The 23,070-nt window shown below is 42.0% G+C and overlaps 1 protein-coding gene across 2 annotated transcripts in view; it reads left to right on the top strand.

The window, feature by feature from the left end:
• The first annotated feature begins 6,708 nt into the window (after positions 1–6,708).
• Positions 6,709–23,070, top strand: part of USP40 (ubiquitin specific peptidase 40) — a 36,374-nt gene continuing 20,012 nt past the window's right edge. For both annotated transcript variants that reach the window (XM_074144937.1, XM_074144938.1), the window contains exons 1-14: positions 6,709–6,907; positions 7,416–7,483; positions 8,491–8,604; positions 9,153–9,317; positions 9,896–10,042; positions 13,725–13,868; positions 14,737–14,865; positions 15,956–16,057; positions 16,371–16,478; positions 18,055–18,376; positions 18,893–18,974; positions 20,023–20,194; positions 21,026–21,110; positions 22,295–22,365. In XM_074144937.1, the coding sequence (XP_074001038.1) occupies positions 6,709–6,907; positions 7,416–7,483; positions 8,491–8,604; positions 9,153–9,317; positions 9,896–10,042; positions 13,725–13,868; positions 14,737–14,865; positions 15,956–16,057; positions 16,371–16,478; positions 18,055–18,376; positions 18,893–18,974; positions 20,023–20,194; positions 21,026–21,110; positions 22,295–22,365 (1,908 nt within the window). The remainder of the gene's footprint in view (positions 6,908–7,415; positions 7,484–8,490; positions 8,605–9,152; positions 9,318–9,895; positions 10,043–13,724; positions 13,869–14,736; positions 14,866–15,955; positions 16,058–16,370; positions 16,479–18,054; positions 18,377–18,892; positions 18,975–20,022; positions 20,195–21,025; positions 21,111–22,294; positions 22,366–23,070) is intronic.

Raw genomic sequence — 23,070 nt, forward strand, 5'->3', positions numbered from 1 at the left:
ACCCTCAGGGTAAGGAGAAAGGGCAGATGAACTCTTCTGAGGTATCAGGAATCTCCACAGTCAAACCCTCGATGGCTCCTTCTCTTTGGGATCCAGTCTCATGCAAAGGGCCATGGCACTCTGGTCAGACACAAAAATATGTAATGGAGCATAAATTAAGAGTTTCAGTCTCAGTTATCCCCTCAGACCATAGAGATCATAGAATGATAGAATGGTTTGGGTTGGAACAGACCTTAAAGACCATCTAGTTCCAACCCCCCTGCTGTGGGCAGGGACACCTCCACTAGAGCAGGTTGCTCAAAGTCCCATCCAGCCTGGTCTTGAACACCTCCAGGGAAGTGTTCAGGGAGCCTGAAGCCCAGGTCCTTGCTTCAGAGCACTAATTCAGTTGTTTCACAGCCTATGAGATGGCCCTCAGGGAGTTAAAAATTCCTCACCGCTTGCTTATACAACAAGTTGAGGCCAGCCATTAAGTCATGTAATAAATGTGGTTTTTAGACTACTACTCCCTGCATGGCTTGAACTGTTCAGTAGAGACTCAGGTGTGAGCACAGGTATTGGACCTGACTTAATCAATGAGCAGCTTCACTGCAAGTGTGGGTTTGCAAGAGCCATCGGCTTCACAGCATTTCTTTTGACGTTATCAATGCTGAAAAAAGATTAGATGCCTAAATAGCACTGTGACATGGAAAAATAGTGAAACATAGGATATTTAGAGACATGCAGCCTCTGCCCCTGAGGCACACAACTTCTTTTCACTCCCTTCTGTACCATGGTCAATTCAATGAAACTAATTACATCATTTTCTGCATGTTTTTCTATAAGCCTTTTTCTTTCTTTTACCCACTTTACCAATGTCTGTAAGTTTTTCCTTGCTTAGAGAAACTACTGAGTAAGTGGCAAAATTGCAGTTTTCTTTCCGGCACTTGATAACTTGTCAGAAAACAAAATATTTGAGCTTCAGACTAGGGGAAGAAGCTCTGAAGTAAAAGTGGAAAAAACAAAAACTCTCAAAATCTTTTCTGTCATTATAAACTGTAAGGGAAAAAAAAAAGTGAGAAATAACTAAAATGTTATTATTTCCAGCTTTATATAAACTGTACTTAAAAATTATCTTGGAAAAATGACTGGTTTTGTAAGCAGCATTTTCCAATGAAAAGGTTTATTTTAATATTTTTTTTAAAGGTGGTTTTTTTTGGGCACCCCGCTCCATTTGGTGAAGACGGGTAGGCAGAGAAATGTCCTGCCCTCCCCTCCCTTCTGCAGCACGACAAATTTGAAATCCAAGCCTTTCGGCGCCTTTAATGTGAAGAGAGCGGGTACAAAAGCAAGCGCAGGTCGGGTGAAGTTAATCAGTACCTTAGAGGCGTCTCTGAGTGTTTGAGAGCTTGCCAGTGACTCCCCCAGTTGGCTTGGGTTATGTGGCGGGGCTTTCTTGGTAAGTTAAACTTTGCTGGGTTCAAGGGAGGGCGAGATAAGAGTCGCTTACCTCTCACACGTGGTCACCAGTGCAAGGGGACAGTGGGAACTTTGAATTTGGGTGAGAAGCGGCATAGCTGGGGGAGGAACGGACGACCTCAAAGGAAGAGGGGCTGTGCTGGATGGCTGCAGTGGGAAGGAGGGACATCGTGTCAGCATGCCTGCTGCTTGTGGCTCCGTGGCCCCGCCGGCGTGCTCATAGAATCACAGAATGCGTTGGGTTGGAAGGGACCTTTAAAAGTCACCTAGTCCAACCCCCCTGCAGTAAGCAGGGACATCTTTAACTAGATCAGATTGCTCAGAGCCTCAGCAAGCTTGACCTTGAGTATCTCCAGGGATGGGGCCTCCACCACCTCTCTGGGCAACCTGTTCCAGTGTCTCACCACCCTCCTGGTAAAGAACTTCTTCCTAATGTCTAAGCTAAACCTACCCTGCTCTAGTTTAAGACCATTCCCCTCATCCTATCGCTACATGCCCTTGCAAACAGTCCCTCCCCACCTTTCTTGTAGGCTTCCTTCAGGTACTAGAAGGCCACTATAAGGTCTCCCCGGAGCCTTACTCTTCTCCAGGCTAAATAGCCCCAACTTTCTCAGCCTGTCTTTTTAGGGGAGGTGCTCCAGCCCTCTCATCATCTTCGTGGCCCTCCGCTGGACCCGTTCCAACAGGTCCATGTCCTTCCTGTGCTGAGGGCTCCAGAGCTGGACACAGTGCTCCAGGTGGGAGTAGAGGTGGAGCGCGTGATCACAGCAGAGCCACAGTGAGAGTTAATGCTGGCAGCAAGTGAGGTGCCAGCTGGACCGCTCTAGGCTTGGCGGCAGCGTTAGGGAGGCAGCTGCAAACACCTGCTTGTTTCAAAGAGGGTGTCCATCTTCTCTGAGTACTGGCCAGGCTCACCTGTGTTTGAAATCCCAATGCCAGTACTGATACCTAAGGCGGATTTTATGTAGTTTATAAATGGTTAAACTGTAGAGAATCTTCTTTTAGAGAAGAAATGTAGCTATTTTAGTAACCATCCCAAACGGTTTCAAGGGCTTAGTGAGATAAGAAAGGATGTCTGTGGCCCTGAGAACATGGTGACCTAAGACAGGGATGCAATAAATATGGACATCGTCTGACAAACAGGTGGTAGCAGGGAGATCATTAGTTTTAACGAGCAATTAAGCAGTTAGAGTGCTTTGCCAACAGGAAAAGTGAGCCAAAGGACAGGTGAAGAAGATGAAGATTGAGGAAGAAACAACCCTCACTCAAACTGAGGACCACCAGAAGGCACAACTACACATGCCCAAAAGCTTATTATAATATCTAAATGAATTCTTGGAAATGTAATGAATATGCTAATGTTTTCTTGGAATTACATCGACTATGTATCCCTGTTGTGTATAAATTTGATTTGACAATGGCATTCGGTGTGCACAACAGGAGGAGCTATCCCCTGCGCACCCGGTGCCCCAATAAAGAATGCCTGCTTTCTAAAACTTTAAATTGAGTCTTAGAAAGTTTTATCTGCCAGTTTGCGGTAACAGTACAAGCCCTGGCCTGCACCTGATTGAGCCTCATAATCTCAGGGAATGAAGGGGACCAGAAGGGGCAGAAGGAGAAGCAGCCCCAGCCTTTGTGAGGGCCCTTCCTTGCAGCAGAAGCCCCCGTGCTACAAGGCTGGTATATTGAGCTTCAGTTCCGTCTCGTTTTTCAGAAGACTTCAGCAGGGCCTGTCCCTAGGGGTGGCCTGAGAGCTCTGGCTGATGGCGGAGGTTTGTTGCTCTCCTCCCCTGCCAGGCCCACCACCCAGCAGAAGCGGAGCCTCCGCCAAGCCCTGAAGCCGGCGAGGCAGCGCAGGCCCCGCGGTCTCCATGGCAACCCCTGCCTCCCTCACCCCCCCGGCGGGGCGGTGTCACCAGCAGGCTGACTCCCACCGTGCACCGCGGCCGATAGGAAACTACAGCCCCCAGAAAGCCTTGCGGGTGACCCGCCCTCCCAGCAGGCAGTGCGCCCCCGTCGCCAGCACAGCGCCGCTCTTGCGCCGCACTACAATTCCCGGCAGGCTGTGCGCGTTCGCCTTGCCGGCCGGTCTTCGCTTCACACCGGCGCCCGTTTCCCACTCCTTGCTCTGTGGATCGGGGAAGGAGCTGGAGCGAGGGGCTGCCGCTGTTCTCTTTCCGGGGCTTGGCCAGCTGCGTGAAGTCCCGGAGCGGCGGCGGCCTTCAGGTCCCAGCGTGCTTTGCGCGGCGCCACAACAAACATGGCGGCGGCCGCGGGGCCGTGGCGGTAGGCGCCGGCCCGGCTCCTGGCGCTGGTTCCGAGAGGTGAGTCGGGCTAGGCGGCGGCGGGGGGCCGTGACCTGCTAGCTCCGGCGCTGCGGGCCGGTGGGGGTGCGGGCGGTAGATCCAGCGTACCGGTTCTGGTCCTCTCTTCGGTACCGGTGAGACCGAGTCTGAAGACTGGGCCCAGCTCCGTGGGGGCTGCGGGGCTGGAGCGCATGGGAGGTGGAGACAGGCGGGAGGAGCCGGGTGAGATCAGTCTGAAGAAGGGAAGGCGAGGGAGAGACCGTACTGCTGTTGGCAGGGCATAGGTGCAGCCTGATTTCGTAGGGGGTGCCCTGGGGTAGGATGAGAGGTGCCAGACCCAAGCTACAACATGGGAGGTACCCATTAGAGATGAGGAATAGGAGGCAGGGACTTCTACGGGGTTTGGGATCTCCTTTTTATGGAAGTATTCCAACTTTGATAGGGCAAGGCCCTAATAAACAATATGATCTAAGTTGGCCCTGCTTTGTGAGGGCATTGGATCAGAGACATAATCCAGAGATTCGTTCTAATCTATATTATTGTGTGATTTTTTTTTTTTTTTTTTTTTAAGGGAAGAAAGCTGCTAGCAGCAGTGCTTTGAGGATCCAGAAATAAGGAGCGAGGGAGGATTTGGCACTGTCCTGCTGAAGTGCTTCTCTGGAGTGGTGGGTGGGTACAGCAGACTGTCAGTAGATTGCTGTCTCCTGGATATTTGGTGCCTTTTTGTGGTGAACAAACCTATTAGGAGCAAGCTGTTGTGCATTTGGATGAGGAAAAGTAGGAAGAGTGATAATCTTTGGATGGTTAAATACTAAAGTGCAATAGGCCTGACTGAAAAATAAATGAAGGCTGAGAGTCTGTTTGGAAAGAGTGCTAAACCTGGCAAATGCGTCTCAAAGCATGGAAGGTAGGACCTTTATAGGCTTTGGGTTTTTTTTGTAGGCAATCAAGGCATAAAAGCTGTATTCAGAGAAGAAAAACCTAATGCAAAGAGATCAAAATGATTTCTTTCTTTTCTGTGTTCATTAAGAAGGATCTCCAGCCATATAATTTTATTTTGTGGGGATTTATAAGGGGATATCTATAGACGAAATGCTGAAGAAGCACTGTAGAGCAAGCATAGTGAACGCTGCCATGCTGGTTCATAGTCAGCTGCTTTAAGCATAGCCTTTTGCCTAAAAGCCACAGGAAGGACTAAAATGAGCTTAATGTAATGCTGATTTATGAAAAGAGTTTTAGAAGATGCCTGAAGAACTACCAGTTGGTTGAATGAGGAGCTGTAAACCACATTTGGATTTTCAAAAGGCATTCAACAAGGTTTGCCACTAAAGGCTCTTAAAGAAATTAAGCTGACCCAGGAGAAGGAAGTTGTTACTTGATGAAATAATTAGCTAAAAGATGGGAAACAGAAGATGACCCGTCACAGAGGGGAGTGAGGGGGAGGGTTTTTTTTTCTCTCTTTGCTAGGGCCGATGTTCAACACACCATAAACTGTCAGGAAAAACCCCAATGAATGCTGAAATGACTAGTTTATCCTGTCTTTACTGCAGTATATCAGTTTATTTCACAAGTGCTTCGCTGATGTGAAGCTTTAAAGTCTTTATGCTCGTGATGACTGTGATACAGTAGCAGGTAATATTACCTGTAGATGAATGCAAAGAGATGCAACGTGGGGCAGAGACAATCACAACTTTTATGTATTGGTGCACATATTTGTGTAAAGTGTGTATGTAATATTTGGGATTGATGTGAACATTCAGGAGTGAGACCTTGGGGTAATTTCACTGAATTTCACTGAATTTTTAGAGTTGAATAATAAACATTTCTTAAAAAAAAAAAAAAGGCAGTTTAGTGCTCAGCAGTTGTACAAAAAAAGAACAAACATTATTTATAAATACAGAAATTATATATAAAACACAAGCTATATATAATACATATGTAAAAATAAAATGTATATTATATTTAGATAGATAGCGGTGGTTTGCACACATCTTGAACATTGTAGGCAGGTGTTGTTCCTCATCTCAGAAACAGGTAAAGGAGTCGTCTAAGGTGTTTGGAGAAGGTAGATAAGGATAATTGAAGACGGGGGGGGGGGCAAGTTCAGTTGCAGGAATGAATACATCTTTGTGGAAGCTTTTGTCTGGAAGAGATATCTAAGTGGAATACGATAAAGATCTGCAAAGTTGCATGTGGAATGAAGGTAAATGAGGGAACGATTATCCATTGCTTCAGTATAACTCATTGATTACTCACTGCTACTGCAAGAGCTACAGCTTACCAAATGAAATTACGGGGTCACAAGTATAAAACAAAAGGGAACTGGTTTTGGGAGTCCTGGTACGTGCTAAGAGGTCTCAATGCTTCTAAAAATGTCCCTAAGTTAGTTGCCATTGAGTTTCTGGCTCAAACACCTGAAAGAATAGATAATGTGTTCATAAAATACCAATGTATTTTTGACTTTTTATTATACTCTTCCCATCTGAACTGGCCAATACTAGAGGCAGGTTACTTGTCCACATGGATTTGTTGAGAGACAGTGTAGGGATTTTGATGAGTTTGAGAGACCTTACATACCTTTCCTGCAGGAAACAGGGCAACTTGAGCACTAGTTAATTACAGGTGTTTAGAAGGACCTATTTCTTTTGCTATGTGTGGTTTTTCTTATGCAAATTTCAAACGTGATGTATTTGGTTCGGGTTAAAATTCTCTTCATACCTGTGCTAACAGAAATGCTTTTAATTCACCCTTTTTTTGCTATATTAGTGCACATTTTTGTATGGATTGGACATTCATTTTTACAATGAACAGAATAAGATAAAAACAGTTATAAACAAATTCTTCAGGGATGAAAGGTTCATCTTGGAGGATTAGAGGTGGAGTCAATTGCATTTTTTATAGTAAATAGATTTTATATGTTTTTAAGGACTGTTCTGCCTTCACAATGTTTGGGGACTTATTTGAAGAGGATTTTTCCTTTATTTCAAACAATCATTGTGAAAAAGGGAAGAAATCAAAGCCCAGAGATTCTGAGCCTCCAGCTCCCAGGGATTTCACCAACCTAAGTGGTATCAAAAATCAGGGTGGAACCTGCTACCTCAATTCCCTTCTGCAGACTCTGCTTTTCACACCCGAATTTAGAGGTAAGGTGTTCAGAATCTTTTTAAACTAATGTTGGAGTTGATATTTTACAGTGACTTGCATTTCTAGTTATATATTAACTGAAATAAACTGCGGTCTTTCTTTTACTTCAAATAAGTCATTACAGAATACTTGGAGCTATTGGTCTGTAGAATTAATATCTCCACTTCTTCACAACATATAAGTTATAAGCATTACATTTTCTTACAGGTAAAGAGTCTACAGTTTGTGTACGTAAGAGAGGTTACTGCTGTCCGTAAAAAATGAATGACGCTTTAATGCAACCACCACAGTTCCTAAAAAAATATTTTGCCACCTTCGTACTTATTATGCTTTATTTTTATGGCTTGAACCCGTTGTAAGGATGAATGATGTTCGGAAATGTTGTTTAATGTCTTAATTTGCAAAAAAGAATAGCATCGTCATTCTTGACAGTTAAAATACAATAAATCTTTAAAGAGGAATTTTTTTTTTTTTTTAAAAAATAGACATTTTTTTTTACATTTGCAGAGGCGCTGTTCTCTCTAGGACCCGAAGAGCTCGGGACTCTGGGTGATAGCGGTAAACCAGATGCGAAGGTATTTAGAATTTTCTTGTCGTTAGTCACTGCCGAATGTTGATTCGGAAGAATATTGTTTCAATTTGCATGAAACTTGTTATGAGAATGAAAGCCTAACTTTGGTGCTGAAAGGCAGTTTGATTGGCTGATGCTTGATTTTGCACACGGATGTAAGTTTTCAGTGCTGTAAGCTTTTGCTTCGGAAGTAAGATATTGAGCCTTTTTCTGCTGAAGTTCGTAGGAGAGGTAATTTTTCTTTTTTTTCTAAGGGGTGCAGGAACAATCTCAAAGTCTGTACAGTCCTTTCTTTGATTTTTTTTTTTTTTCTTGTCCGTAGTTAAAGTTACAGTGCTATGGCTTATTTGTCACTAGGAAAAAAAGGGAAAAAAAAAAAAGAGGAAATGCGTGCAGCCTGGAAAACTGCACTGAGGCTGTCTGAAGGTTTAACAGCCCACTCATGCACGAGATGGTATGGGATTGGAATTTAATCTTTGTTTAAAAAGTGCTTGCTAAAGTTGACTGCAGAATATCATTCTTTAGCTCTTGGGTTAAAGTGACACAACTGGTTGCTCGGAAAATTTTTTTCTTTGTAAGTCAAATATGAAAAATCAAGCTTGTTGACACTGACCATTCTCCTTCCCCTCTCATTCCATCCCACCACCAAAGCCTTTACTGAGCAAGGAGTAGCACGTGTTAAATCTGTATGCCATGATGTCTTGTAGCGGTTCTTAGGGTTTAGTATTAAGAAAAATGTCAGAGGAAGCTGTCCTTTTTCACTGTGGTGATGGCTTAATTTAATCCACACAGGTTTCCTTTATCACAAAATGGGTAAGGTGAGGCGCCGTAGATTTTGGGGAACCAAGTGTCTGACTGATGTTTCGGTGTGAACTGAGTAACTTGTATTATGAAAGCCGTAGAGAGCGGTGGTTTATGACAAGTTTTGTACTAAATTGTTTTTCTTTTTATTTAAATGATTAGTTTGAAGACTTTCTGATTTGTTGGGTATATTTTGGGTTTTATTTCTAGGTTCGAATAATTCCATTACAGCTTCAACGGTTATTTGCTCAGCTTCTGCTCTTGGACCAGCAGGCTGCATCTACGACAGACCTTACGGAGAGCTTTGGGTGGAACAGTCATGAGGTACAAATCACTATCGGTGACACTATCATTGATAAACTTTTTCCTGAATGGAGATGTTTTTCAAGTTTGACATTTAAGAGGTATCTTAAAATACTTCAAGCTGCAGAGATAGCATTGAACTGGGTCAGCTATTGTTGTGTACTATTGTATCTCCACGTAAAGTCCATGCCAATTGTTTACAGTGAGAAACAGAATAAACTCCTTCAGTAGCTTTTCCTTGTGTTTTTAGAGGAATGTTTTTCCAACAATAATTAGGGTTCTTGTCCTTCAAATACTTAGATTCTTACCTAAATTGAACTGTGTAACTCAGCGTTTAGTCTAAATCTACCTAAGTGAAGGTGCCTTATGTGGGTTATAGTTTATGTAGCTACTCAGAGAGCATACCTTAATTAAGAATAACAAATTGTAATAACAGTAGTAATTTACTACTCAGGGTAGTAAATGTATGGGTAGACATTGAGGCAGCTGTCTTTGTCACCGCTAATATGTGTTGTTTTTAAGTAATAAGCAAAGCAGATGGCGCTATTTTGTGTTTTTTTGTCATGCAGGAAATGAGGCAGCATGATGTGCAGGAATTAAATCGGATTCTGTTCAGTGCTTTGGAAACTTCTCTTGTGGGCACTTCAGGTCATGACCTTATTAACCGATTGTATCACGGGATTGTTGTCAACCAGATTGTTTGTAAAGAATGCAAGAATATCAGTGAGAGACAGGTAAAGCCAGACGATTTTCCAGGTTAGATTTTGTTCAGTCTGTTGAAGATACTTTTTTTTTTTTTTTAAACTCCAAAAAAACAATTAAAGTAATTACTTATTTCTTGAGTGTCACTGGTGAATCTAGGTAGCGTTTATTGGTTAGAGTGCTGCAGACTTGAAAACGTGAAAATTATGTAGGACTGTTGTTAAGTCTTGGCTGGCATTTTCTAAACCACCTACATCAGGCTGTGACTCAGGTAAAAAGCAAGTGTTATTGCATCTTCTGAGTTGGCAAGCATTGCCTTTAGTAGATGTAGTTAGCAGAGAGCTGAACAGTGGGGTAACAACAGTAAAGCATATCTTTACAGTCTTTTATGCTCTTTGTAATTTAGAAAGGTCTATTTGTTTGGGTTTGTGTTTTGTTTTGGTTTTTTTTTAATTACTTTCTCTTCTGTGGATGTGTGGAGTTTTTTCCCCCATCAGCAGGAGGCAAAAGGAATGCTTTGATCTGCTGTAGTGAATGAGGTGAATATTTTTCTACTGTACTGTGAACTTGCACTACTTACTACCTTACTTTTTGTTGTACTTCTGCATAGGAAGATTTCTTAGACCTAACAGTGGCGGTAAAAGGTGTTGCTGGCTTGGAGGAGGCCCTGTGGAACATGTATGTAGAAGAAGAGTACTTTGAAAATGAGAACTTGTATCAATGTGGAACCTGTGATAAACTTGTTGAAGCTTCAAAGGTAATGCATTGGTGATTCTCAGTGTTCCATTAGGAACAATGTTAACCATTAGGAACTTTGTTTACATGGCTGTATCTGCCCTCTAACTCCGGAAATTAAAAATCTGTATCTTTAATCAGATAATATATAGCAAGAGGATGCCAAAATCTGACCTGTTTTTTAAATCTCAACAGCTATGTCAAGAAAAGCTCACGTGACTCACTTCTTGACTTGAACGTTGTTGCAGCCTTTAATCTAGCTAATGGTGAATGGGGCGGCATGTAGTTTCGAGAGTATTGCCTCAATCACCTCTACAGGCACCTGGCTTTGGGCATTTCAGAGGATAGGCTAGAAGATAAGCTAGAATATAATAAATAAATGGCTCCATGTAATTAAGAAAACCATGGTAACTCTCTCCTGAAGAACCCAAATGGGAGAGAAAAATAATGAACAACTGTTACTCTGCACAGGCAAATGACATCTGTTCATCCAGGTATTGCATTGTTTCCCTGATGCAGATCAGGTTCTTGCAGTGATAAATTAACACCTTAGGAAGTGTTTTCAATATGTTCTGTATTGAAATATATTCTGTATTGTATATTCTGTGTGCTAGAGCCTTCAGGTAAGTAAGAATGTATTCATGCAAGGAACCATCCAGCTTTTCTAATGTGTAAGACACTAGGTGTGTTTTCACAGTGTACGCCTGTGTTGTTTCCATCTGCCAGCTTCTGGTATAACCACCAGCACTTTGTGTCCTCTCTTGGTGAGCTTTTCAACCACTTCCTACGTGCTAAGCCAGTGGCTTCCATCCATGGGCACCATCAGGAGCTTCCTTACATCTGAGAGGCCAGAAAGGAGGAGGATAAAAGTCCAGGCAGCAAAGCCACAAAGGCATGTTCCTGTGGTCAGAATACGGACTGCAAAAGTCTTCTCCTTCAGGCAGTAGCTTGAAGATGCTTTTGAAGAAAGCCAATGGGTTTGTCTGTTGAATTGTTGCTGCTTTGTCATAGCCTAGTGAATGATTTACTGCTTTGATCTGTGCTCAGCTATGGGTGAGAACTGTTAGTTTTGAGGTTTTTTTTAAAAATTACTTGTACAGCCAAATGCAGTGACCTTGTTCCTGTGCTGAGTCACTGAAGTTCCTCAGTGTTCAACAGAGAACTGTTGACATTAATGTGGAAGGGAGTGGATGCAAAGGCAACCTGAGGAGAGATGAAGTTAATCAGTAGCTCAGGAGTTCAGAATCGTTTGCCAGTGCCTCGTGTGGCTGATCTGTAAGGGCTTATTTGTGTTAAACTTTGCTGGGTTCAAGGGAGTGCAAAGGAAGAGTCGTTTACCTCTCAAATGTGCTTATCTGTGCAAGAAGCCTGTGGGGACTCTGATACTGGGTAAGAAGTCACATAGCTGGGAGATGCCAGGGTGTGAATGGACAATCTCAAGAAAGAGTTGAACAATCTCATGTTCCAGAACTTTATCAAATTTTAATTATACAGTCTGATTTTCACCCTTAACTTGGAAGAACATGCAAAATCCTTTGTGCCACTAGGCTCTGCAATGTAGTCTTTGCGATTGACACATATGAAATACCTAAATTGGGGGGGGGTTTACACCCTACGTATGTTCCTGTGAGGGTCTGTTACGGCTCTGCAGGTGGAGAGTTGGATGGAGACATTGGAAAGGCTTGGAAGTGTGTCTGTTGAACCTACACTTACATTCACAGCTGATACAAATGGTTGCTTTTGCTTCACATCAGGGTTCCTGATGTGCTCACACACCAAGTTGTTCGATCTTTATTAATATTTTCCTTGCTGAAATGGATTATGTTGACTTTCCTGCCTTGAAGATCCTCTCCTGGATAAATGAGGGAGACGTATCACTTGCTTGGTTATTCTGTGGCTGGCTGTAGGGTCTTCCAGGGTACACCTACGCTGTGCTGCTCAGGCACAGCATTGTGCTCATTTACCGTAGCCCACAGATCTTAGTCAAGGCCCTTTTCTTCGAGCAGGCTGGCAGGTCTTAGGCAAAATGCCACTGGTGACATTTTTCAGACCATTTCTGTTGCATTTGGAGGCAGCCTAACAGTCACGCAGCAGCAGGCTGCACAGTACATGTGGGAATGATCTCTTTTTCTGGACAATATACACCTGTCAGAGATATATTATATTACAGATAGGATAATTTCTGACTTCCACATTTGAAAACACTGTTCCTGTACAAGCCCTGACCGGTACTTGGGGTCACACAACCCCAAAGAACTGGGAAACTCCTCAATGGTCATTGGAATAAACCTCAGGTGAAGTAGAAATGCTGTATTTGGAGGACATGATCAGGAGGGGCCAGAGGAGTCATAGCCCCAGCCTCTGTTGAGATCCTTTCCTTCCAGCAGAAGCAAGCATGTAGCCTGTGTTTGTAAGTGGAACTTCATTCATAGCTATTTTTTCTTTTGGGGTGGCTTCAGGGCCGATGCCGGGTGCTGAGTGCCCCACTGTTCAAGAGGGAGCGGTGAACCCACCCCGTTGTTATGCTTTCAGAAAACCCATAACAATTTATTGTCATTTAGACAATTACTCTATCACATCAAACCGGGACAAGACACACACACACACACCCCCCGGAAAGGGGAATCAGGGAAAGCAAGGAAACATGAGGGTTGAAATATAAATAGATTTAATAGGATAAGACTAAATAATTAACAATACTAAAGAACCAGTATTAATCCCGATACTAATATAAGATATACAAGAATTGCACTTGGCCAGTTCTCTCAGCAGGAAGCTGTGCACTCCCAGCAGGGACAGCAAATGTGGGACACTGCGAGCGCTGTGGCTTTGGGAGGAAGGGAAGGGCTCAGTGGGTCTGGCACCGGGGCAAGGAGTTTTCTGGGCCACCACCATCAGGGCAGAGAAAACTACGCAGCAAACTTTTCTAATTTATGTTGAATGTGACATTCATGGTATGAAATAATGCTGTTGCCCAGCCTGGGTGAAGTGCCCGGGCTTCACTCCTCATCCCTGCACCTGGCAAGGCTCGAAAACACTGAGACCTTGAATCCCCCATCCCATAGCTGGCTATAAAGTAAATATTTTCACAAATTCAGACACCAGAATCTTCTAAAAGTGCAGTTTCCCCCAACATTAGAAGAAAAGTCAGTCCTGCGTCGCTCAACCCAGGACACACGTGTTGCTCTTCTGCAGCACCTGCTGCTCGGCAGGAGTTGAGGTGGTGTTTTTTCTTGGGGCTCCCAGGGTTGGTGTGGGACCGTTGGTGGTAGGTGCTGTGCGAGACGCTGAGAGCAAAGTGGCCAGGAAGATGCTACATGGTCTGACTTCACGCCTAAGCACAAACCCAGGGGTTTGAAGCAATTGCTTCTTAGTATAAAAATCAAGAAAATCCTCTCGCAAAGAACACCTGGGCTATGGAAATGTATTTGCTGAGTAGAATTTCAGCAATGCCCTCCTTCATTTTCTGTAGGAGGATAAAGTATGGGACTGGTGATCACCATTCAGGGAAGGTGTAGGGCTTTATGGAGGGGAAGGATCTGGGTTGCTTTTAGAATGTCTAGTTGGTAGGAAATTCAGAATTAAGGAAGACATTTTAAAAATTAAAACACTGATTTGATGGAAAGTGAAGAGATGACCATAGCAAAGTGGAAACGTTATTTTGTATAACCACGTGCTTACAACTTTTTAAAATCATTTTACAGTCTGCTAAGCTACGCAAGTTGCCACCCTTTCTCACTATTTCCCTCCTGAGATTTAACTTTGACTTCGAGAAGTGCGAACGATACAAGGAAACGAGCTGCTATACATTCCCTATTCAGATAAATCTGAGGCCTTTCTGTGAGCAGGTTTGTACTGTTGATATTTGTTAAAGTTTCTATATAATCTGCAGAGAACCAATATCTCAAGGACGAGTTATCTTTTATTTTGCGTTTTGTCAGGTCAAAGAATTTGAGAAACTGTGTGGGGTTTTCTTCTGTCCCTAATTTCAAATTTTTGGAATTCTGATTTGTTTCCAAAAGACCACTTTCTAATTGAATGGGAAATACCTTGTAGCTATACAAGGGGAAAGGGTATAATAATTACCTAAAACTTAGTCTGACATTTTCTTGAAGATTATCGCCTGGAAATTGAAATTAAATTTGGGTTTATATTGTCACTGTCTGATAATTTCATGTGTAAATTTAGCGATATATTTTTTACAGGCCTGTAGTTATTTCATTATTTTAGGAATCTGTCTTTGCATTCATCTATATGTATTTTGATTATAAGCAGCTATACTAGTGCTTGATATACATAATAGAGGCACTGTGATTGAAAAAGCAATTTTTCTTATTGAGATGTTGCAGTGCAAGCTTGGAAATTTCCCAGTGTTTGCATCTGGGGAAGCCTTTTTTTTTTTTTTTTTTTTTCAGTTGGTTGGTGTTTATAAATGTGTTGCTTATTTTTTCTCTAGTCTTTTAAACAAAATAAGCCTGGTTGTGAACAGACAGGTTGAGCTGTTCTATTATTTGCATCACTATTTAATTATTTTAAATTTCCAGTATTGTTCACAGTCATGCCTAAAAAGTTGCTTAATAAACCTATTCTTTTTGTCCATGGTGTATGTCAGTCCATTGCTTCTATCTGAAGCTATGCTGATGGTATGAAACTGTCCTTGTGTGAAAGAGTTACTGATATATATTATTGTTGTTATTATTGTTTTTCTTTTTAAAGACTGAAATGGATGATTCAGAGTACATGTATGAGCTCTTCTCTGTTATTATACATAAAGGTGGCTGCTATGGAGGACACTATCATGTTTATATCAGAGATGTGGATGAATTAGGAAACTGGCAGTTACAAGTAAGTCCTGAAGGTTTTTCTTCCTTGCTTGATATATCTCATTTTTCAGAAAAGTTTTAAAACCAAGTGGATAAAATGTACATCCAAACTGATTAATATTCTGGTCTCTTACCTCATGGAGAAGGCTAGTCTGCCTATATGGTATCTGTTAAGATTTTGTAGCAAATTTTAGCTTTTGGATCTGCTAAACTATCTCACGTTACCGGGCTCACTATAAGTGAATTAATATCTTTGCTCAAGAGTAGCACAGTCATTTGAATGGATGGCTCTGGATGGCTGTTTGTAAGTAATGCAAATGCCTTTTTCTTTTAAAAAAACTGATAGTCAATACTCTGTATGAGAATATACAGTCTGTAGCAGGTGCCAGAGGCAGCTTATCAGAACTTCCTTCACACTTCGAAATTGTGCATCCTAGGATCATAGAATGGTTAGAGCTGGAAGGGACCTTAAAGATCATCGAGTTCCAATCCCCCTGCCATGGGCAGGGACACCTCCACTAGAGCAGGTTGCTCAAAGCCCCATCCAGCCTGGCCTTGAACACCTCCAGGGATGGGGCATCCACAACTTCCCTGGGCAACCTGTTCCAGTGTCTCACCACCTTCAGAGTAAGGAATTTCTTCCTAATATCTAATCTGAATCTCCCCTCTTGTCACTACAAGAGGGGGATTGTCACTACACTTCCTGACAAAGAGTCCCTCTCTGGCTCTCCTGTAGGCTCCCTTCAGATATTGGAAGGCTGCTATGAGGTCTCCCCGGAGCCCCCTCTTCTCCAGGCTGAACAACCCCAACTCTCTCAGCCTGTCTTCATAGGGGAGGTGCTCCATCCCTCTGATCATCTTCGTGGCCCTCCGCTGGACCTGTTCCAACAGGTCCATGTCCTTCCTGTGTTGAGGACTCCAGAGCTGGATGCAGTATTCCAGGTGGGGTCTCACCAGAGCAGAGTAGAGGGGTAGAATCACCTCCTGCGACCTGCTGGCCACGCTTCTCTTGACGCAGCCCAGGATCCTAGTGTTAGTACAGAATAGAATAGAAAACAGCTAGTTCTGTGTGAAACAACAGTATTCGTGAGCCTATTTTTTTTCTTCTACAGGAAGAAGAAGATAGACTGATTGAAGATAAGGCTTTACGAGATACCGAAAATGCCAAAGAAATAGAAAATCCATTGGCTGTCTTGAAAAGGATTTTATCAGAGGTATGGTATGTAAGGAGTTTACTGCTTTGATTTTGGTATCTAGGAAACTAAAAGGGATTAGTGTATGTGAGAGTGGGCAGGTTTAAGTGTACAGAATTCTTCTGAACTTACTGTGAAGCGTATAAAACTTGTAACTTAACCTGACTTTAACACTAATAGTGTCTCTTCATACAGAAGACGGCCCTTTTTGAGTATTTAAGTTGCTTACCTAAGCTGTTGCAAAATGTGATGTCACCTTGTCTTATTAACAAATAGGAAAGTTTTAAGCGCTTCAGAATTTACTTTTGTAGCCTTTGTTTTAATTTTTCTGTAGGAAGAATCTAAACAAATTCCTGTGGATCAATTAGGGCAGAAATTATTGGAGAAAAATGGAGTGTCGTGGAATAAGAAATACCGAAAACAATGTGGAGCGTTACGAAAGGTGATACGCATGTATTTTACTGTTATGATAACTTTACATTTATATTCCTATTGAAGAGTCAGTAGGATGGTGATTGAAAATACTGGCACTTGGACTAGCAAGAATGAGCATGTGTAAGAGGCTTCTAAGATAAATTAGTGAACTGGGAAACATGGACAAGACTCTCAAAGGACCGTCTGCCTGAAAGTGTAGGGTAGTTGGTGTCCTCCGCCATCTCTCAAGAGCCACGATTTTGTTTTGTGTCATTTGGACACCAAACTTGTTTGAAGTATCTGCATGCGGCTAAAATGAAAGTAAAGAACCAAGTGGATAAGCTGGGCAAAACAGTGTGAGGAAGTTTTAAGTTCTTGAGATGCCACAATGGGCAGCGTTAATTTGTGTAGGGTACAGCTCAGCAGACCAGGATTGAGCTCAATATCCCTGCCTGGCAAATACAGAAGGGAGCATTTCTCACAGAAACACAGAATGGTAGGGGTTGGAAGGGACCTTCAGAGATCATCTAGTCCAACCCCCCGGCCAGAGCAGGGTCACCCAGAGCAGTTGGCCAGAACTCATCCAGGCGGGTTTTAAGTATCTCCAGAGAAGGAGACTCCGCAGCCCTCTCTGGGCAGCCTGTTCCAGGGCTCTGCCACCCTCACAGGAAAGAAGTTTTTCCACATGTTCAGATTGAACATCCTGTGTTCCAGCTTGTTTCCATTGCCCCTTGTCCTGTCACCAGGCACCACTGAGAAGAGGCTGACCCCATCCTCTTGACAACCACCCTTTAGATTAAGCATTGATGAGGTCCCCTCTCAGTCTTCTCTTCTCCAGGCTAAACAGCCCCAGGTCTCTCAGCCTTTCCTCATCAAAGAGGAGCTCCATTCCCTTCATCATCTTTGTAGCCTCTGCTGGACTCTTTCCAGTAGTTCCCTGTCCTTCTTGAACTGGGGGACCCAGGACTGGACCCAGTGCTCCAGATGGGGCCTCACCAGGGCAGAGTAGAGAAGGAGGATGACCTCCCTCAACCTGCTGGCCATGTTTTTTTTTAATGCACCCCAGGAGACCACTGGCCTTCTTGGCCATAAGGGCACTTTTCTGCAGAGACTAGGGATTGTAAAGTACCAGTGCTAGAGAGCTGAACTGGTTGGGATGGTACTCGGTGTGTCTGAGAGGCTTTATGGTTGCCCATAGAGCATCCATCACTCCCTGTGCTGCCTTTCCGGGGACAGGGCGTATGCGCTTGTGAGAAGTGTTTTAAAAGCACTCCAGTGTCTGAAGCACTCCTTGAAATCCAGAAGTTAGCCTGGTTTAATTCTTAGTGATACATGTATCTTTTGCAGTGTCTTGCACGATAGTTTGAAGTTATATAAGAAACGAAGCCAGCAACAGAATATGAAAGATGAGACAGATCAGTGGTGGTAGGAAAATTACATTTTTCTGTCTAAACTGAGGAACAGATGAAGAGGCACCATAAAATTAAGTTTGAATGGATGAGGTTTGTGTATCTATTTGAGGATGAGTCTGGTGAAGTAGCTAATGCAGGCTGCTGTATTTAAAACTGGGTATCTTCTTAATCTTGTCCTTGCTTTCATTTTAGTATTTGCAGAACCATCCTCAGATCTTTCAGTTCAGTCCTGATGAAAATACGGTTGGTTTGAAGGAAAACCACAAGCTCCTGTTTAAGTCCGATTCTCAAGGACAAGATCTCCAAAGCCCTCCTCAGAAGAATGATGTCCAGTGGAATTCAGAAAAAAGCCCTACAAGGCTAAGGGACAGTTCTGCTGGTTGCCATTGGTTTGATCTGAATGATTCAAAAGTCCAGCCGATCAAGGAGAAGGATATTGAGAAACAATTTCAGGGTAAAGAGAGTGCCTACATGCTGTTTTATCGAAAATCTCAGTTAAAAAGACCGCCTGAAGGTACACAAAGCTCATCTTGATATTCTGGGGGCTTCCTTCGTTGACAGTTTGTTTTCTGGAGGGAAAAGGCTGTTGGGCCTTTCTGTCCTTTCCAAGAACTGAAGATACAGTTTTCTTTCTAGTGCTCGTTTGAAAAAAGGGTTAACTAAGATACACAGAGGTTACCTCCAAGGAGGTAGTGACCAGTTAATTGGCTGTGGCTGACACTAACTCTTTTCTAGTATGCTTCACAAATACTAGCAGATCATCTCCTACTGACACAAATAGAAGTTGTTGCTAACAGCATTCGTGTATCAGTTTCCCATGGGGAAAGACTGATGGGAAGAAGTAAAAGCACTTGTTTGTTCTTTGTATCATCTTGCTGTTTAATTTTCTCTATTATGAAAGAATGCAACATCATTGCTCTGAATTTTCAATGATTACCGTACTGTAATGTCTCATCTTGATCACTTTTCTTGTTTGCCAAAACACGTGTTAAGCAGCTGAGGCCAAACTAGCCTATATTATTTGTTGCAGCGCGAGGAAATCCAAGGTACCAAATTCCTGAACACCTTCTGAATGAAATGAATGCTGCTAATACTGAGCTGCAAATAAAGAGGTATATTAATGTAAATGTACCAATCTCTTAAACAGCATTCTTAATCTGCAGATTTCCAAAGTGATTGAAAAGGAAAGAAACTCATTGAGTAGAGTCAGATACTAAAATGATTCAGCGTCGTAGAGGTTAATTGAGGAATACAACTTGTACCTCCAGATTCTGCCTTCTACTGGTTCCCTGCCTCCCTGTTAGTGGCGTAACTAGGCGTTCTACAGAATTTCAATGGAAACTTACTTACAGTTTAAAATTGCACCAATTTTTTGTGAAAATCAGTGCAATTATGGAAGGAGAATGGAACGCTTTCTTAATTATGTTTATAGAGGGAGTTCTCCATTGGGAGAAGGAATGACTTGCTTTACTGCGAAACAACAGATAAATGGTATCCTTTGCCAGAAACGTGGAGGGAAAAGCTAGTGGTATTCAGGTTGGTGGAAATTTTTCCTTCTGTTGAGGAACGCACAGAACTGATGATACGCCTGAATTGCAGTTAAGCTATCAAAACATAGACCCACACAAGAGACGCAAGTCTTGTGGGATCTCTCTGTACTGGGCGAACGTCACTCCTTTATTTTTTAAATAGTGTGTTTGCTGCTATGTTTAGCTAATACAACTGGATGCAGGTATAAAGTTGGAAGGCATGGCTGTGTCTGTCCTGACTCCCTTTCCATGCAGTTTTTCTTTCTCTGCGTTTCACCAGTATTGATCTGGAACACAGCCTGAGAAAAACAACCCTATAATCTCCACATTCCTACAGATGAAGTTTGCTATTCCATTTAGAAAGGTGGAAGCAAGGTGTAGAAACACACAGAACGTACTATTATAGTGTTTATGTGGAGGATGTCTGTGCTAGCTCTCTCTTGTATAACGTGTAAATCACTGTCATCTTTGAGTACCTCTTTGCACCCCTTGATGGAGGGAGGAATGTGACAGTGAATTTAGCCGTGGGGGTATTGGTTCCAGCACAACTGCCCAGAAGCATCTCTGAGAGAAACTAGCCATTTGTCAGGTGTTAAATTCACTGCTTTGTTATTGTCTTATTCTTTCAAAGAGCGGAATGTGACTCGGCAAACAATGGTGTTGATTTACATCTCCATTTGAGCTCGTGTTATAAATTTCACAATGGGGCTTTGCATCCTTCACGTACTTGGAGAGAGAGCGTTGTGGATTTGACTATTGATAGAAGAAAAACACTAGGAGACCTTCGACAATCAGTATTCCAGGTATTTGCTGTATTAAATGAACTCAAACACGTTATTTTTACTTGAGCTACAACAACATTCACTTATGTATTCATGCCACAATTTTTATCTCGATGAGAAATTTTCAACAGGAAATGTTCTTTTACGAGGCTAAAAACTAGATGGATTTACACAGAAGGAAACATTGGTTTGAGGTCTGTTCTTGAAGTATTGAAGAAGCCATGAAATTGATGAAACTTTAACTACGTGCATTTTAAAGGCCTCCTAAGCAAATTATTTGTATTTGGGCAGCGTGTTCATGGGCACGGATCGACGCTTTGCAAAACTCCAGGCTTATTCTTAACATTCCAGTTTTGACATATTTGTGTTTGTATTTTCAAGGAGCTAGCTGGGCTTAAAAGGAAACAATCAGAGTAGATTAAGAAAAAAGAAAAGTAGTTAAAAGAAATATTTAGCTTAACTATTGAATGTGGTATCTTTGCATTTATTCTCTACTGTGTTACAGGAATATGACAGTTGGTAAAATGCTTTTTTGTAGATATCTAAATCAAAACTAACTTAATTTCAGGTAGCACTGTTTGCTTTTCCTGTACCTCACAACCTTCAGTTGGTGTCCAGTCGAAACTTTATTTTTGTCTGGTGACTAGTCTGAAAGGTCAAGTCCTAAATGCTTGCCTGTTTTCTGGGTTATTAGGCTTGTCGAATTAAATAGCTGTGATTTGTTAAGTGGCGAAGTGAGCTCGGTAACCAGGGTGTAGCAGCTTTCAGCGAAGTTGTAATTTTGAGTGACGCGAGTTATTGCTTGCTGTTGTTTTATGTAATTTTTTTTTTTTTAAACTACTTCCCAATTAGATGTTGGAATCTTGGGAAGGAGACATGATTCTCAGTATTGCCAGGCCTTTACCAGCAGGACTGCATCTTTACCAGATGCTTGATGGTAAGACTACTGCATACAAGGCTTCCATGTTAGTTATATGTTGTATTTACTGCGGACAAGGAGGATTTCATACATAAAACATCTTGGAGATGTGTATTACTGAACGCTCTCCAACCTCAAACTTACGTGCAAGTCCACTGCCGTTATTTAGGACACTTTATTAGTGAAATGAAAGGTTTTTGAGACTTTTGTACGTAATCTTTGCTGTGAAGTGCAGTAAGACCGCAGATGTTATGCAAGTTAAACGCATTTGCTGACAAAAGTGTATCAGTCTGTATTTTGACCTTGATTCGCATATGAATGTTTGCTTTCGTAGCATTTGCCGAGTAGCTAGAGGATAGGATAGAAGAGAGGAGCCAGGGTGACATAAGAAAAATGTAGGTTAAATCTAAGCTGAAGTAGGAATTTTGTAAAGGAAAATGTTTACGTAAGGAGGACGTTAATTTATTAAGAGTACATTAGTATTTTAAAATCATGAGTTCTGTCTGCAGCAATTCTAGGTGTTAGTGTTTAAAAGCCTATTATTCAGCCATTTTTGAATTTTGTAGTCTTTGTGACACTCACAGTTGCTGTAAATATTCCTCCACAAACTAGTACATGTTCTTTAAATGACAGTGACTTTTAAAAAATGTGAATCTGACCTGTAGCAGGAAGGTAAAAGAAACTGCAGCAGGGGCATTAGTATTGCAAAGAATGAGCTTGGAATGTACAGTATGTAACTCGTTTATTAAATCCAAGCTTTTTATTTTAAATTATTGATTCACTCTTAAATCTCATGTAGATAATCCTGACCAAACAACTTTGCCAAGTGCTAACTTGGGCTTCAGTTTGCAAGGGAAATTGAATTGAAAGCCAGTATTTGGTTTATGGTTATTATAGTTATAGTATTTGTATAGTATAATATACTATGATACTATATTTCAGTATTTGATTAAGCTGCAGCCCTCTGCTTAATGAGTGTTGTAGGGGTGCGTACCCACTTGTGTTGCTCTTGCTATGTGAGTGAACCCTAATTACCCTCTGTAAATGCCAGTCACACAGCAGCTTTTGTAATGCTACACTTGAGCCAGCGTGTTATATTTTTCAGTTTTAAAATTTATGATTTCAATTATTTTTCATTGACTAGCTGACCCTCCTTGTCTGTTTCGTGGAGGGCAACAACTTGATGATTTGCTCCTTTTTAGGAGATGAACGGACACTGGATGGCATTGGGCTGGCTGACGGAGCAGACATCTTCGTGTGGAATGGCAAAGAGGTAAAAGCACCGAAAACCTCTCTCCTTGACAATTCTGAAGAAATAAGATGCAGTCTCCAGCCATGGTTTTGGAAATACTGATTTCCAGTTCTGCAGATGGGCTACTGACATACCAATTTTGGCATTGGGGACACTGCTTCAGCCTCATCTAGGATACTATGTTTTAACAGCTTGTCAGCATACCTCATGTGATGTTCAGTGTGCTGCCTGATAAAATTATAAATAGAATTATACTGTGCAGTGTCACATGGTCAGATCGATAGGCGCCTGTAGATATCCAATGTCAGTTATATTGGAGTGTATTCTGAAAACATCTGGTGCCTCTTTGAAGGAGAATTGATTAATAGCAATGCGTGAACAAAAAGTTAATGCCCTGTAGTGAATCATTCCATATATAAAATTAGACTTACGAATGGCTAGTTCTGTATATGGTCTCCCTAATGTACTGTGCTCCTTTCTAGTGTTGCATCTTCCCTTTAATATTAAGGCTTCTGCATAACTTTCAAATACTTGCCTTAGTGGTTATGCAACATAGTTATTCCATCTCTGTACTGGAATAAAATTTTACTTTTAAAGTATTTTTGTTATAAAAATATACATTTTCTTCCTCACTTATCACCCACCCCCAAAAATCAAAAGAAACATCTAGCAACACAATTGTTTTTATCATGCTTGTACTTTTGGTATGGTCTTCACTACTCCAGC

This window comes from Numenius arquata, chromosome 3 (assembly GCF_964106895.1).
Source record: "Numenius arquata chromosome 3, bNumArq3.hap1.1, whole genome shotgun sequence".
Taxonomy (NCBI): Eukaryota; Metazoa; Chordata; class Aves; order Charadriiformes; family Scolopacidae; genus Numenius; species Numenius arquata.